The sequence below is a fragment of the Platalea leucorodia genome, assembly GCF_965183815.1.
Source record: "Platalea leucorodia genome assembly, chromosome: 4".
Lineage (NCBI taxonomy): Eukaryota > Metazoa > Chordata > Aves > Pelecaniformes > Threskiornithidae > Platalea > Platalea leucorodia.
In genome coordinates this window covers 28,147,342-28,165,762 of record NC_138826.1, presented here as the reverse complement: position 1 = coordinate 28,165,762, position 18,421 = coordinate 28,147,342, and the positions used below count along the sequence as shown (strand labels likewise).

General features: G+C 38.9%; 1 protein-coding gene across 4 annotated transcripts in view; it reads right to left on the bottom strand.

The window, feature by feature from the left end:
* ZMIZ1 (zinc finger MIZ-type containing 1) overlaps window positions 1-18,421 on the bottom strand; it is a 365,555-nt gene that overhangs the window by 135,570 nt on the left and 211,564 nt on the right. For all 4 annotated transcript variants that reach the window (XM_082308314.1, XM_082308317.1, XM_082308316.1 and 1 more), the window contains one exon: window positions 9,898-10,011. In XM_082308314.1, coding sequence (XP_082164440.1) covers window positions 9,898-10,011 — 114 coding nt within the window. The remainder of the gene's footprint in view (window positions 1-9,897; window positions 10,012-18,421) is intronic.

Below are 18,421 nucleotides of genomic sequence, written 5' to 3'. Positions count from 1 at the left end.
TAACCATGCTCAAGAGGGCTTTCTCTGGGCCTTTCTCCCCTGGCCCTTGGCTTTTGTACACCACTTCGCAGCAATCCCCGTGGTTAACACAAATAGGGTGGTTCGCTTTTTATTTCCAGTTTCTTCATAGGCTTATAAATTTTTGCATTAACCGTATTTCAAGTTTAAAGTTTTTCTTTCAATTATGACAGCTGAAGACTTACTTTTATTTCAAAATCAAAGTTGAACAGAACAGATCATACATCCTCCAAAGACCCTGTTTCAGGTTGCCTGCAACTGAAGTCAGACATTGCTCACTTGGTACTTGGGAGGCTTTCCTCCGGTGAACCTGTATGCTAGGGACCTCCTGGCCTTTTAAATAAACACTGAGATTTCTCAGAAACAAGACAACAAATGCGTCATAGGAATACGATCCAGAAAATGCAAAGAACTAACTACAAGACATTTGATAAGTTTAATATATTCAAGTCAGCAGACCCTGCTGAAATTTACCTTAGAGTGCCTCAAAGGAACTAGCCCAGGCAAACCTTGTAACTGCTAATGATTATCTTCAGCAATTCATTCAAGACAGAGACCTTGGAGGCACATCAAATCTCCGGTTTTAAACTGGTAAAAAGGTGAATCTCAGAAATTACAGGTACCCAGACAGACAACAAAACAAATTACTAAACAAACATTAAGTGAGTAATAGAGAACATCATCGTGAATCCATCAGCACAGTGCGGTTTTCTTCTTTGACGAGTTAACTATCATTCTATGAACTGGCCTTGTAAGTGTAAAGAAAATAGTGGATGTAACATCTTAACTCTAACATGCCTTTTGACATTGCCCTATATGACACTGTCATAACAGAGGAACATAGCCCAGATGACAGTAGTATAAATCTTACTCAGATTATTAAATAATAGTCCTCTGTCAAATCATAACTTGTCCTGGATACAGGTCATTTCTATGTATTCAGTCGTGACTTGGACAATGCAACAGAGTAAATTGCAAAACTTCTAGATGATAATAGGCAGAAGACTCTGCAAACACTCACAGGATGAAAGTTTAAAATAATCTCTATAAACTGGAAAAGTGTTCCAAAAACCAGGCCAAGAACACATATGAAATACTATAGACGGGAAAGAAAAATCAAATGCCCAAATAGAAAATTAGGAACACACAGCAGAATTCATCTGCTCAGTGTACAAGTGACTAAGGATAAATACTGGGAAAAAGTTCTAGGTATTAAAGATCATCAAGCATTGGAACAGGCTACCTATCAACCCCTGGAGTTTGGAGGGTAATAGGATTTACAGTAGACCAGAAAACATCTATACGACATCCCAGCCAGGGGAAGAAGAGTAGACACCATGCCCCCCCCTTAGGTCCATCCCAAGCCGAATCTCAGCTGTTGCAGACACCTGCTGCTGACTGGAGCCATCCAGCTCAGTCTGCACCCTGTCCCAGGAACGCCCAAGTTTGAAGCCTCCTCCGATTTTAATCTTACTGAGGTAACAGTGCGGATTAGATGGGACTGAGTCAACACAGTTTCAATTATCCATTCAGTGTTATGGCTAAGTGATATGATACCACTCGCAAACATACTCAGGCTTTCTCTAACTGCTAATTCAAGTTCAGCATATCAGCAAAAATTCAGAGAACATGCAGGCAGCACCACGTGTTCAACCATTACTTCATTCTGCAATGCTGTAAGCATGTAGCTTAGTTGACCTAGGCATATATGCCATAAAATTCAGTTTAAAAGTAGCGCATTAAAAAAAAAAAAAAAAAAAAATAGAGTTGCCAGTGATACCACAATTGTAAATTGAGATCGTCCTTTATCACGGTTGAGAGAGGTGCTTAGCCAGCCCAAGGTTCAACACTTAATAATTCTCTATGTTATTTTACAATAACGGTTTAGACAGTTAGACCTTACAAAAGCTAGCCTATTTCCTACCTGTGCTTGTAACACCTAGCTTTTATTTTAACTTAGATATGGTGCTGACAACTATTTCGAGCTGTATCTTTAAAGGAACATACACCTTATTTGCAAACAAACATTATTGTAACATTAACTGCCAATAAGAAAATCTGATCACCCCGAACCTTTGAAATCTTTCATCTGAATAATATTTCATTCATAACGGAGACATTTCATTCACTGCCTGTGACACAGTTCTGCAGAGTTCCAGATGCCTGAACTCTCAGGGTCATTGACAGTGAGGGAAAAATGATGAGAGTTAGGTTTTAATAACGTGAAAAGCAGAGGAATTTGCTACCAACTTCTTTTCTCTTTGCTGAATTTAACTGCAATACTTTTTTTTTTTTTTCCCCCCTCTTCTTTTCCCCTTTCTCCTTATATGAGGCTAAGGAGCTACACCGTGGCAAGCTCCACTCCCTGCCCTTCTTGTCATCACACCACAAAGTACTGGAACAATGTACCTCTTAACCTAACAGGCCTGTTAATCAAGAGAGCTATATGACTGCTTATTACAAAACTCCCTTCCCATTATGTTGCACTTTCAAAGACTCTCTTAACTAGCAGCAGTCAAGAGCACCCCCCCCTGCTGGCATCAGAATGAATTTTACCAATTCAATTTGCTGGCTGCTCAAAACTAAAAATGCCAGCTGATTGCTAGTTCAGACAGCTCTGTGTTCAGCCACTTGTGCATACTTGAAATTATGTGAATGCAGTTTGAAGACTACAGCAGAAATTTTGTAATTAGAATTCTGCAATGTAGATGGTAATTTTTCCCCCTCAGTAACACACAAAGATCAGATAAACAGGAAGCAAATTGAGGAATTTTGCAACATGAATAGTGATCTGCCTCAAACAGGAAAAAAAAAAGGGCGGGGGGGGGGGGGGGGGAGGGAGGAAGAAATCTTTGTGCTCTGAAGTCCTGGTCTGATGAGACTCTTACACTCCAGTTGCAGAAGGGCTGCCTCAACAATACAGACAATCAAAGCAGGTAAGTAAAGTTATATATCATTAACTAGTTTCTTGCCTTTGATGCTTGAAAACAGACATTAAGTAGGTTCTGCAAATGTAAGAGACTCTACAGAGCCCTTGTATTCAAACTAGGGTTTTCTTAAAATACATTTCCCACCCCATTAGGTACGTAAGGACCATACTTTCAAAATAAAATACACAAGTATCCCTGCCATCTGCTACTTTTCTTGACATTTCCTGCAACAGTGCAGTAAGCCATGCTGAATAAGGATATCTCCTCTTTTACATCCTCCTCTCCTCTGCATGTCTCTAACAACCATAAACATAGAAGAGAAGGTCACTATACTCAACCCTGTCCATCTGAAATTTTCTCCCAGAGGGAAAGATGCAGGGATTTTGCTTTAATTAAGCCAGCTGAACACTGGGTCACTGCAATACTGTTGCCACCTGAGTCCTGGAAGACTTTGAACAATGATACGGATGAAACATACAGCCATCATATGGAGCAAGTGATTCAGGAATTCCAAAAGCATTTTAATTTGGACAGCAACATATCTCAAACAAATATTTTTGAGGTTCTAAGATAATCCATGTCTTGACTAACGAAATTAAGTTAAAAAAAGGATTTTGGGACACCATGAGGTCATATGACAGCCAGTAATAATGAGTTATTTGGTAGCATTATGAGCTGCTCTGAAGCAGAGTGTTCTGTGCCTGCTGGCTGTACTCTGACGGTACAGCACGTACACACCCCTAAAGTGCTGTGATGCATTGCAAACACGTAAAACTGTATGCTTAATAAATGCAGGGAGAGGATGATGGAAGCAGAATTTCTTCCATGTGAACTTGCTCTGGAAGTCTTGGATACAAAGACTAAATGCAACATTTCTAGGGCTCTAATGGGCAGCTGCATCCTGCCATTTTCGGGGTATAGATATGCTGAACCAACTCTTCCATCTGTAATTACTCACATTGAGATCCTACCCTGGTTTGAAATCTGATTTTTGAATGTCACATGTTGATTTTGATTACATACTTTTCTGCATTAAACAGAATGAACCCAGCCTGGCGTGAAGGCAGTGTAGCACCAGATACCTTGTGAACACATTAGCATTAGCTCAACTTCATTGTTTTTGCTGTCTGAGGCATCCTGTTGTGGAAACTTGACATTATTCAAAGATACCGCTCTCTCTCTCTTTTTTTTTTTTTTTTAAAAATCAATTATATTTTTCATTACATATTGGATGAGCTAAAATAGATTTCTGTATCATGAAACTGAGAGCAGCTATTTTTATTTTTCTTAAAATGACCTAAAAAATCTGAACAGTCTCAATCCCAGGATTTTCCAGAGAGACATGCAATTCAAAAGATCATTGTACCATGTATCAGTATCACTAAAAATGAACCTATAGCAGATACTTCCATCAGCTTAACACAGATTCTTGTTATTTCAGCAACTCTCTTCAGCAGTAAGAGATCTAGCAAGAGCTACAAGCAACACAAAAGATTTAAATGAAAACCGTAATCTTCAGGTAGAGTACAACTATGACTACAGCTTTGAGTGTTGTTTTTCTTTAATTTAAAGAGAAACATTTCTTAAACAAACATGGGTGAGTTTCCTACATCTGATGACTGAAGCAGACCCAACATTTGGAGAGGAAAAGGCATTTTTAATGATTATTTCAGTGTAGCTTTTTGTGGACAAACTGGGGCAGTAAGTGCTACTTCTTGGACGGAAAGGAAGACCCAGGTCCTAACCATGGTGGTCAGAGACACCAGTTTTCACTAGAGAAGCTCTGTTACATTCAGTGCTTTGCCCAAGACCCAGCTCAGGTAAGCACACCCTGCTTACCTAAATTCCTACTATTGTCCAAAACCGTTGTGGTGCTGCATTTTAATTTCTTAGACTAAGCCTGTAGGTACAGTTACAGAGGAACTGCACACAGCTGTGCTTCTCTCGCCCTTCTATTTCCTTTTCAGGCACGCTGAAGAGCCCTGAAGAACAATGAACTTGGCACCTTGTAACGCTGAAGCACAGTAGGAGAACAAAGCAGTGCCTTTATTGTCCTTCACTGAAGACAAGTCTGTAAATCTGTCCAATTTGCTCTCAGCTGTCCCCTCGTTTCCATTTTTGCTGCAGCGCCAACACAAAAAAGCGCCAATGCCCTCAGTAAGATCATTTACATGTTAAACTGCTTGGCAAGAGCAGACCTATGGGATGAGACTAGAGTGGATCTGAGAAAAGGCAGCAGAGTGTGAGACAACCTTGTCCAACCAAACCAGGGTTATTTTTTTAACTGCTGTGTAGTAACCAAAGCTGTTTCTTTCAGAAGACAGTAAGGTAATGCCATAAACAGTTCATTTTTAGAGAATTATATTTTTAAATTTATCAAGAGTATTAGCCCTACCATAATCTCATCCCAAAGTGCCTTATAAACTATGAACACTAGAATCAGAAACTGTTTCAATCATAATAAAAACATAGCTATGTCTGGTTTGTGGAAAGTGGAGGTTATTTTAATCAGCTCCCCATAACACTATACGAGAAGTAATGTCACATACCAAAGGACACTCTATCTGTTGCAATTTCAGTAATTTATAGAATCAATTCTTTAAATTATAATTCAAATTTCTGGCTTACAGACAGTTCCATTTGAGTTGAAAATAACTACTCTTGAAAAATAACACCTAGCTTTCCTTGGCAAGTTAGAAGAGAGTTTATTGTCTCTGAAAAGGAGATAATTTGTTTGCATGAGTTCCATCAAAGCTGTTTAAGGGAACCCTTTTGTAGGCTGTAGCTTGCAAGGAAGAAAACCGATTCAAAGCTTACCCCTCCCCTCCTTGACTTTTTATTTATCTGTTGCAATGTGTTTTCTTTACAAACTTGTATTACCCACTCCCTTTGGTGATTTTCTATAATGGGTCAGCACAAAAAGGTAAGCTCTGGAATTAGTGCCTGCCAGAACTGTTTGAACATAATGGTGATGCACAGGCAGTAACACACATTTTTGCGAGAAGGGGCACAGCTCTGGGGGCTTAGCTCACAAAAAAAATAATTTATTTTTATAGCACAAGCCACAGGTTTACCCGTGTACCCTAAACCTTTTCTCTTTGACTGTTTGTGCTGCACAGAATTACTCCAGTTTTATTCAGAGGCCTGGACAGCATCAGCTTAAGTTCCTTATCACAAGCAGAAGTTATTTCATCTCTAAAAGTGCAATCATTTGAAGTATCCTATACAACAAACGCAAAGTATTTAACTAGCTAATCAAAGCCTGTTTACAGGCCTTATTAGACACCTCTCTGGTAAAATTTCAGCTGTTGTACCAAATCCCAAGTTTGTTCTTGAGATAAGAAAACCATTCCTATTACCCTGCATACAATGTCACTGGAGCCCATAGTAGCAAATTTAACTCCAGTAAATCCAGCACTGCTGATAAGTAAAAATGATTATCTACTGCTAATAGCCAGTATGTATACTGTGCACATCTATTATTCTAAAAGAGAAAAAAGTCACTGAGGAAAAATGAACACTAGAAACACGCTGACGTTCAACATGCGTTGTGTAGCTAACTCATGAAATTTTCAAGTCATCAAGATTTCCTTAAGTGCTGGTATTACAATTTAAGCACAGAAAACCTTCTGTAACAGCCTATTCTATATATTAGCAAACCCAGTGATTCCATAAGTGAAGCTGTAAGCTTTTCTGCAGATGCCCAAGCAGAGTATTTCTACGACCATTCTTCTGCATCCATTCAGGGTCTAGCAGACTGGCAACAGGAATAAAAACATACTGGTGTTATAAAGTGAACCAGATATTACTGAGAGTGCTGATATGAAGATGGTGTGTAGGATCAAAAGAACTATTTTCTAAGAACCGCTTCTTAAAATTACAGCACAATTTCAAGATTTGAGCAATTTTTTTTCCTTTTTATTAATAGGATTAAATCTAATTGGTTAATTTTTGCAAAAATATTATAGATAAGACTTAAATGACGCAAAGAATCTGTTATACCAGAGGTACCATTAAACTGGTTATCCATAATACAAGAGATCTGTTTTGATGCTCTGTTATTACATCTGATGCATTTCAACTTTGCAGTGTATGAGCGGATGGTTTGTTCATTCCTGAGCGAGCTTGCCCTTCTGCAGTCATGACATATTAGCATATTTCAATTTGGATTAGTATATACCCTGTTATCCGCTAGTAGGATATGATGATTTCATATCCCTTGGTGGTTCCAGAAAAGTTTAGTATACCACTTTTTCCCTGGTCAGAGAGCTAACAGAACAGAATGTCATAAAAGGAAAAAAATCCTTCTGTACACTGCAGAGGAGGAGCCTTATAAGCAAGAAAGGATTTTTAGTATTTGTAGAATTTCTCGATTAAATGCACTTGCCTTTAGGAATCCACACAGCTCAAATGTTGTAATGATGGTAGAGACTACTTGCTTTAAAAAGCATATCCAAAAATATGGAAGTTTTAAGGGAATTTGGTTTTGAAGGTCTTTTTAAAGACTGTCAAAATAAAACAATAATCCTGTTTTAGTGGCTGAACAGACTTTCATACTGCTTTTTCTTTTAGCATAATCCTCACAAAGAACATCATTGATAAACTTTGTCAGCATTAAGAAAAATCGGCTCCCGATAGTACAGAACATGCAGCTAAACAAACTAACGTTAAATTTACTCATGATATTCCAGTATTTCAGCTGCCTTTCACTTATTTGCAACTTTCTGAACAATTTCCCTGGAAACAGACTAAAGTTCTATTACATTTGTTAAATAAAGGTAGATAAACACATTTTCCTGTAAGAGGACAACAAGCCTCAACACTGACCTTTGCTAAATTTTGAAGAAGAAAGTATTATTTAGAAAAAAGTTATACATGAGCAAGCTCAGACAGAATGCATTTTTAAAAGAAAAAAAGGAGACCTTGCCCACTGTACTGCTAAGTATTAGGAAGAAACAGGACATATCACCCTCTTGGGGTATGAGCATATAGTTAAGCCTGTTTAATGGGAAGCAGGAAGAGGGATGTACACAACAAGAAATTAAAAAATACCTTCCTTAGAGGAATTTTAAAATTAAGAACAAGAAACACACATTCATTGCAGCTTATATGCATTCTGCAAATCCTGTGTATTTTTCTAACACAAAACGAGCCAACTGGTTAAGTTACTGCGTTTCTTCCTTGTTAGGAATATAACGAAATTACAATATGTGATAAAGATGCTGGTGCCAGTCAGTCCTACACTGCAGATAGTGCTCTCCCATAACAAGCTTGGGAAGGAGGATTTCATGCCACCCTGTTCAGATTTCAGGGAGGAGTATGAAGCAAAGCAATACATGCTGTTCAAATCTTAACAGTACTTAGATAATAAGGATTTTTTTTATTTCTTTCTTGTCAGAAGAAAAACAGTATTTTCATTTCAAGAAACTCTGATAACCAGGTATTTTACCTCACACTTTTTCATGGAGCATTTCCTTCTCGCTTTCCCTATGCTCTGTGAAGACAGTGAATCACTAGCAGTCAGACCTTATTTTGACCCTGCACTTGGGCAGGGCTGCAGCTCTGCTTATGTAGAAAGAAAAGATTTGAACAGCAAGGAAGTCACAGGTCAGATTCACCATGTTCTAGCAAAGGTCTGCAGAGAAATACTGTGCACAACGTGCCTGAGTACAGTTGAGCTAAATGTCTCCATTCCCAAATGCTAACCTGAAAATGCCAGTAAAGTTTCAAAAAAGTATAAATAAAATATATTTATGGTCACATCAGATCCTATGCACAGTTTTTGATGCTTGAGGTTATATATTGAAGATAACTTTTACTTCAAACAGAATTGTTTAATATCTTATCTTTGGACTCTTACTAACATTTCCAACTTTCTTTAATTTTTTTTTCCTGATCGGATGAATGATATGCATCTCCTTAGGTCACTGGATTTATTCTAACCTTTTGACATAGAAATCTGAGGGATGCTATACACTTGAGCACATTAAGATGGAGCCATTCCTTAACATTTGGATTTCTGGCAACTAAATCTCAGTCTTAGTGTCTGTTTTACATACATCAGCTACATAGTGCATGAAAATAATCCATGCACTTCTGCCCTCCCAACAAACACAATGATAGTCTCTTCATTAATCATTTTAACATTTCTGTCTCCTTTGTGACTATTTATTTATATCAACTTGTTCTGCAAATTGCAGTGAAGCTTTTGAACACTCCTACTCCAGTCAGAATTTAATTCTTCTAAAGTCTTGACTCCACGTAACAATTTTGGACTGGATCCTGCTGCTGGGTGCATGGGAAATAGAACTTTCAAAACAAAAAATGCTGTTGTGTACACAATAAAATATATTCTCAATGCATTATAATGAAGTTGCTTTAGGACCTGTAGTGGTCTTAATAAAGAGTGAATATAAAGAAAAGCACTGAAGTCAATAAAACTGTTGGAATATGTCAGGATTAGACATGCAGTCAATATATGCAACAAAGCTGAACAGGTATGTCAGAAACACTGTTTAGCTGAAAGTACAGCATACTTAGGGTAGAAGACAAGTGGCCCTCCAATCCCACCAAAAATGAGCAAAGGAAAATAAATGCCTGAGAAGTCCGTTAACTCCATAAGAACACAGCTCACTTAGCAATTTCAAACCATGAAAATAAATATTGTATGTGCATATCAAGTAACCTAGCCTGTGTACTTGTAAGTAATCAAACTATAAATGTTTTTCCCTTTTATGATTTAACTTCTTGTTACTGCATTTTGCTTCCTGTTAAGTAATGGAGTCAAATAAACAGTTGTTAGGATCTGGCTTCATGTATTTAAGATAAAATGACAAAAAAACCCCACAAAATGCAGATTCTGAAAATCAAGTTCCCTTGGCCACGACAGATGGCATACGGTATAAAACAGAGGAGATAGGAACCACTGCCACAGAGGGAGTGGACGTACCGTCAAACAACCCATCAGGCTCTGCTCAAATGGTCTCTGGAAGGCTCTGGGGTCTCCACACCAGTCCAGGAGCTCTGTTGCTGCATTATGGAAGTTCGCAGGGTTCTGTAAGTGCTGGAAAGGGAAGACGAAGCAACATGGTAAATAACATACTTGTATATGCTGACATGGTCTTTTCTACATCACATTAATTCAAAGTTTGGAAACCAGGAACAGAATATAATTTGGAAGCAAGACCTTAAATTGTACAGTGAACACAGAAAATCCTACTTCATTCTTATTAATACTTACGCAGATTTTCTGATATGAACTCATTAGTTAGAGGCGAGCTGTAGTGGAAATACCAGAACTCCCCTGAATTCTTTCCTCCATAATATCACCTCTCCCACCTGCAAACCGTAATGGATTCCACTCTGAAACCAAAACTGACCAAGCCCAAATTGAGGGAAATTTCGGTTTTACATTCGAAGTCTTTGCCTTGGGCTTATACCCCATTGTCGGGACATACCAGCACAGCCATGCCTTCCAACAATCAAGATTTTAATCTTTGCCTGTCAGCCAGGAGGCAAACGTGACAGTCTCAGAAAATACCAGTGACAGAGCGAAGTACACTTACTATACTGACCCTTTCTAGCAGTTTTGGTTTCTGTTCATCGTCATGTATCATCATGAGCAATTTGGGTGATCAACTTTGGGATGATGAAAAATGGAAGATTATTTCTTAACTGAAGTGTAGCAGGATACTGTCATGACCAGAAATGTTTTCACATGCACAAGAAGTGCGTAGAAATTCCAGAGTGGAATCCTACCTCTCCTGAAGAGGCTGGCACAATTTTCACAGAAAAATCTGGGTTTGCTTTTAAATTTGCATAGGCAATGTAATTTTGTAACTGTTACATTCATCTCTGCCGTTGTACGGAATAACCTGTAGTCCTGTTTTTAGGGGCATTTAGTAAACTTACCTGATACTGTCCTTCACACTATCATCCCTCACTGTGCTACACCGCCAAAGTATTCCAATATTTTAGCAGGGGCAGAGGGAGGGCACAGGAAAGAAGGAATACAATTTACATGAATAATATTGCTACTAAATTCTCCAGTTCTGGTGATTCTAGATGTTTCAATGAAAACTCCAGAAACAAGAAGAAAAGAGTGTATTTAGGAATTGTCAGTATCTTTTTAAATAGTAGTTTTATAATTCTTGGGATTGCTGAAAAAAACCATGAAAATGAGCTGAGCATTTTATCTGGAAGGCACAAACCCCAAAGGCATAATTTTTAAAATACATCATTATTTTTGAATCCGTTGCATAATTTGGGAAAACATAACTGCTCATTTCTAAGCATCTGGATTAATAATAACTTTCACAACCTTTTTTTTTTTTTCCTTATCCCCTTGTGCCTGAGAAGCTGTATATATTAACTCTACAATAAACGAAGGAAAAAAATTCCTCCCATGCCAGGTTTTGAGGAGTTCCCAGTCTGTGAGCTTTTAGATCACATTACTGTAATTCTTGTTCAATGAAGGCTCTTGGTCAGAGGCCTTCTTTTAACAAGAGATGACTGACATGTGGGGCATGGATTTTTAAAACAATAGCAGAATTTGAAAAAAGCAGACAGGCATCGTGCAATGCGGTTTTCTTCCTCTGCTCTCCAAACATGGACTATAGCCCAAGCTACCATCCAGTCTGATAGCTTTACCTAGGCTGTATCAGAACAACACTTCTTTGCTACCCAATAATCTAGTTGTTGGAGGAGCCAAACTATTGGGCATATAAAGAGAAGAATCCAAGAAACTATTGGGCATATAAAGAGAAGAATCCAAGTAAATAAATGTAAGAAGCCATGTTTTAAGGCTTCTAGTAAAAAAAAAAAATCCCATGAACAGAGCCAGCAGTTTGGGTTATGAATCTTGTAAGTAAAAGGGAAAAGGATGCCTTTTTGAAGACTTCATTTAATCCTCCAGAGAAGTGATTGCCTGATACCAAATCTCTCAGTGTATACTGCTCCTTCCGCACGCCACTTTCATCCGCAGGGGAAACAGAAGTTGGTTCAAACCCCTCTACAATAGCACATGCAAGCTCTGCTACTATCAAACATACGATTTCCAGAAGGCAGGAAAGGCAGGTAAGCTGGTGAACAAATCGCACAATACTGAACATATACTGCACCGTAGGACACGGGTCACAGATCTCTCAGTTGGGGGAAAAAAAACCTCAAACCAAAATCCTCTTCCACACAGAAACAACATAAGGAAAAACTCACTGAAAGCTACTCAATTCTGTACTTGAAATAGTCTTTAATAGTCTTTCCCTCCTTGTGAAATGAATTGCAATCTGCTGATGAAAAGTCCTAAATAAGAGCTAGACACTATTTATTTTCACCAGTGTTGCCGTTTGCCAGCTACACACGTGACATCTTCCACTAGCACTTACAATGAAATTTCCCCATTGAGAAACAGAACATTCCCCATTGAATCAGAACAATTTTTATAGGTTTAGGCTAACAAATGAAAAGCAGAGCAAGACTTTAGCCATATGCTTCAGTTTATCACCACATGATGCCAGTTTTTACTTACCATGACACCACTGAAAAGCAGTATCCCTTTCCTAGAGTAAAGATTCAACATATGTTTATTTTGCACCTCCCTGTGGAAGAAAAGGCTCCTTCTACCTGCCTGTGTCAAAGCAGGGGTGACCTCAATGACTTGATTTATTTTGTTCTGTAACTCTCCATCAAGTTATTTCACTACATCAGGACTGAGCACTGAGGCACACTATTATAACCCACGTCATAAATACAGAGAGGATGCTGAAATCCTGACTTCTTAAATGCAACTACTTAACTGAAACTAGTTTAGAAACTCATCGGGCAAGATAAGCAATTCTATTAGTTCCATTATAGGCTAAAAAGCCCCAAACAAACCATAAGAAAAAGTTGTCAGAATATGAGTAGTTTCCATCCCTGTGGAATGGATTTGAGTAGTTTCTGGGACGACAGAAAAGCTGGTCCTGCAGGGACACTTCTAGCAATGTCACATGCAGTTCTGTCTGGAACACATTTTTCACAGCTTTCTACCTTTTTAATATTTTTAAATTAAGGTTTTCCTCAGATTTTTCTTTTATTGAGATTACAGAGGACAAGGTTACTTTTGTGGAAAACAAAAAGAAGATCCAGCATGAACCAAAGCATGAAGGCAGGTGCAATACCTTCCCTGAGTTACGCAAGAAGACATTCCAAATGCCTACTGTGATTTTTTTTATTTATTGACAGCTTAAACACTGCACCTGGGACAAAAAACCCCGATGTCATTCACATCCTCACAACAAAAAGCCTGCTTGAGAAGAATATTACATCTACTATATTCATCAAACATGAAATTCAAGAGATGTTCTTAGCTCTCGATCCAAGAACAGAAGCACAAAACAAAGCTTATGCCAGATCCATCTATCAGCTTTGTTGTGAAGCATTTCCCATGCATGGCTCCATCCCCTTCAACTGAAATTATTGGCAGCATTTTGACAGAAGCAAGGCGTGTGCCTGAAGAGTCTAGTCTGAAACTGTGCTTCATGTAAACAATGGGGAAAAAAAAAAAAAAAAAATCACCTCATCAGTAGATGTTTAGAAAAAAGTGACAATGAACCAGATCTTACTATGACACACCTTGGTATATCTTCAAAGCTACTAGTGAAAGGCCACCCAACACCACCATGCCTGCAAGCAACGGTGTTTTCAACAAGTGGAGAGGATTCGTATGAATGAAATCTGGAGCAGAGATGAACAAAGCCAATGAACTGAATGGATCGGTTATTTACCAGATTGCTTGCAGTATTATCTGCTTTTTAGAAGGCTATTAGTGAAACATGACAATTTCCATTATTTCAAAACCTAAGAAAATTTTCAGTGTAATAATTTGTAACTCCAAAACCCTAATATTTTCTTAGCCTGAATGGAACAGAAATCACAGAAATACTTGATGCATGTGAGTGAATCATTGTTGCAGGGATCACCAGGTGGTGCTTTGAAGAGACGATCTCTGAGAGTCATTTATTTTTGGTCTTGGAAGGAATCTCTGTAGCACTTCAATTAACAGTCTGGTGTAGGGGGATGGAGAAAACAGCAAAGGACTTCGCTCTCCACTTAACTATCTCCAACAAGAGTGAACTGTACCAGCAAGGCTCCTTTCTGAGGACCAGGCTGACATTTGGGCTGGATTCCAGGGAAGACAGGAATATCTGCCTGCTGCTTGTGACCACCTCTGGCTTAAATGTTTTATTTACATAAAGAACAGACCATCTTTGTAAGTAGTCATATGGGCAGAGGATGCAGGTACACTAGGACACTCAAGTTCATTAGCTTTCACAGCAACTGTCTGTGTGCCTGTTCCAGGGTTTGCTGCTGTGTAGTTGCCTGCGGAGCGGGGGGAAACAACATTCACGTGGGGAGTTACATAAAACAGCCAATACGTGGCCATTTTTGGTGCAGACATTTCAAAATAGAGCCACTTTTTGAAATTTTTACTCCCTTCCAATTAGGCAGTGATAAAAAAAAAATCTTGCAATAAAACTCTGCAATGGGCCCAAAAGTATAAGCTTCATACCACATATGAATTCAGGCTCCTATGAGTGAAATAGGCATATGTAATAAAGATCTTATTTTTTTAAAACTATACTAAAGCACAATCAAGTACTTTCAGTCTACACACCCACACCAAAGTGGGCGCAAACCACTTCCTGCAACCAAAGACTCAATATGATTTTAGAGACAGAAACCAATTATCCACATTGAAGTATGGCAAGGACAACGGCTTTATCTCCTCTAAATATAGAAGACTGCAACCCAGATGTACACTCATGTATCTTAGACAGAACAGTCTAGTAAGTAATGGAAGAATAGCAGTCAAAATTAAGAGCAATTACGGAGGGTTAGAGTTATCTCACACACACATCAAGAAATGCTAACATGACAGCAATGGTATGGAAAGTGAATAATTTAAACATGGCATCCATATGTTCCAGTTTGTTGCTATAGAAAACAAATGTAGAATTTCAATTTACAAATGACATATCTCTGGTGGAGGATTTTTTTTTTTTCTCTCTTTTCTGCGGAACACATCAGACTGAAGGCACAGACCTAATTTGCCACAACTTAACCTATTCAAAATGAGATGTTATGCAAATAAGTTTTTGAGCAGCAAACTGCTTAACTATGCTAAACAAGTTACTGCATTTATTTACGTGATGTCGCACCAAATTATGAAGGCTGACTCAAGTTGTCTGTTTATTTTGCCAAGTTACTTCTGCTCTGTGTCTCACTCCTTGATTTAATTGAGCTGCTGAAGATAATATAACTTATCACGCAGACACTATGCCATGTTGCTAGATTCTAGGTTAATTAACAGTAGCCTACAGTCACTGAATTTCTCACATGGTTAGCCACTTGGACCCTGTCTACTGTCTAGTTTCAATAATCAACGAGTCTGGGAATTTTACATTAGCGATAGAACACACTAGCAACATACGGAGCTTTTGACTGCACAGAAAAAGAAAACACAGCTAGATGGTAGGTAGCCTTTTCTTCACTCTGAAGTTAACCCGTTCCTACACACCGTGTGGCAAGGCTGCACACTTGGCAAACCTTCTGGTACAGCAATTGAGGAAATTAAATCCAGGAGGCAGCTGCTCTCCTGCAGGACAGAAAGCTATGGCTGCTGTTCCACAAGCACTGCCAGCTAATGCAAGCACGGGCGGCTGCCAGCCCTGAAAGGCTCCTGCCTTCCCCTGCCTGCTCTCCTGCGCAGTACAAGAGGACGCATGGCTACACGGTGAACTAGACTCATTCTATACTAATAATGTCAGTTGCATTGGCTCTCCAAAATGGCATGCAGGGGAGATAGCAGCAGTGTGTGCCACTCCAGCAGCAGGCCACTCAGGAGCTCATGGGAATGGTCACAGGTTACAGCACATCATCTGTTCACGCTAATACTAGACTGAAGTGGACCTAAAACTAAGGATACATTTTCTTGGTATGCTTAGTCTCGTGGCAGGCTATCCCCGAGAGCTTCTTCCCCAAACCACATAATTCCACCACTTCCAGTGCATCAGACCACGCTTGCTGTTCTGACCATGAACTTACCTCCCAAATACTGATTTTCAGTCATCACTTACAGTGAGATTCCCTATGTGACCACATGATCGTTAGATCTGACTCAGAGAAAGTGGCAGCAAACACAAGGTAGGGCTGGGAAGGTACCAGGACCCTGATCTCAGCAGCTCACACTTTGGATTAAACGCATCGCGAAACTTCTCCCGAAGGTGGAGCTATACCATCAATATAAGAGGAAGACAAAGTTAACTTCACAGTATAAATATTCCTCCTGCCTCAGAACAACCCCCCTTTTTGAAGTAATGGTACTTTCAATTATTTCAACCTAGAGAAATATTTTTTGTTATTAATATTCCTCATTATTCTCCATAAAACACAATGCATACAAAGAGAAGTGCCAGAAGCAAAAAATGATTTTTAGTGTTCTGATATTGTATATATTTACTCTGGGGTTAATGCTCAGACTTCAGCCAAGTTACTCCTTGTGTAGACAACAGATTCATCTGAGTCCTGCAAAACCTTGCAACAGGTTTAGAATTTCAAGTGATATAAAACCCAGTACTAAACCCATCTTTTCCAAGTGATGAGCCAGATATTCAGCATACCATAAATTTTGTGGCATTTCAAATGCATGTATACAACTCTGAAGTTCACATGATCTGCTTGCTATTTTCAACGGCTGGCATGCAGGTTTTCAAGCCTTTCTCCACAACAATGAAAGTTAAAATTCTCATATGGTTGTAAAATCTAGGAATTTTAAAGCAAAACAAAACATACAGCAGTTAATCCAACTTAAATATAAAAATAAGGATGCTCAAAACTATTAATGCAGAAACCGTAGTTCCTTTGGAACTAATCCGATTGATACTGGTTGAGGAAGGAACTGACCCACTCTTTTCCATGCCTACACGACTTCTCTGGCTCTGGTGTGTACCTGCTCTGACCCTTTAGAGACAGGATTTGGTGTCCAGGTGCTTTGGCAGATTCTGCTAGGCAATTCAGACTTTCATTTTCTCTATCTTAATATTCATCCAGATATGCCTGCAATCACATGTAATGAAAATGCACTGTTGTACTGAAGGGGGACAAAGAAGGGAGTAGGAAAGAAAGGGACTGGGAAAGGGAAGGGACAGAGAGAACAGAAAGATTACACGTCCCTCAACTGAAACAACCCAGGAGCAGAATTACTGTGGTCCTGCATGTTGGGCAAAGGGTGTTCAGCTCCCAAAGGAAAACTAATCACCTATCTAAAGAATGTAAACAGGATTCCTGGTCAGACACCCTTGACACAGCGTAACCAAGGGGAGACAAGGCTAGTCTCTGTGTATTACTCAGCACACAAGTATGTTCCCACTAGACCTAAATTTGATAGCTCACTCAGCACCATAAGCAAGCAGTAGAGGACCTGCAAATCAGCAAGGGTCATTTGCTGTAATACATTAATAGAGCCTTTATTACTTTAAAACCTGAACAAACTCCGTGAGTGAGCCCAACCATGAGCCCCTCTCCCCCTCCCATGCACAGGCCTCTACTTCAGATCCCCATCCACCAAGAATTCTCTCTCTCCCTAGCATGCCCTCCACTCGCTGCAACAGAGCTCAGGGGGTGTTACAGAAATACAGGACATTAACCAAGGATATGCTTTAAATGTAGAAAATGCCATAACCTGAAATAGGTGGTTTCTCTATTTTTTTTTTTACAGTCAAGTGTGATTATACAAAGGCCTTATCCATAAGCAGCTATACTCAGTATATTAAAAACTCATCTGCAATGAAGATTCAAAACAAATGGTCTTTTTCTTTTTCAAGAGGATAGAGGGAAGTATTGAGCTATTTTCTGTCTTTTGGGAGAGTGATTTTTGTTTATCTGGATATGGTTATATATAGTTCAATTCTCTACAGTCCCCTTCAATATGAAAGATTGTTTTATTTATCAAAAAATTAAAAGGCTCAAGCTGTGCATTTTGTATTCAGATAATCCCCCCCTCCCAATTTAGTGTTTGTGAGATTGAGAGATCCCTAATTAATAGAATTATCTTGCACTTACATGGCTCATTCCATTGGAGGCTTTATAAATATTTTATCAGGCTCACATTTTGAGAAGCACTAGATACACTGAGAGAGAGATTAAAACCATGTTAGCCATGCCTACTTACAAAAAACAGAATGAAAGGGAGTCACCTTTGCCCCATTTGTCCACTGCAGCTTCTTTTTCAAAGGAAAACAGTAAATACTTAGCAAAGACCAGCACCTCTTTATCAGACATTTTAACTACATGAAAATACTGGGTAAGACGAGCAGGGGAGTCAACACTAAAGACAGGAGATCACATACTAAATAAATGAGAAAAAGAACAAACAGAAAACACAAGCATCACTGAACTGCAAAAAAAAGCAAGTTGTCCAGTTGTGAGCCATAAGG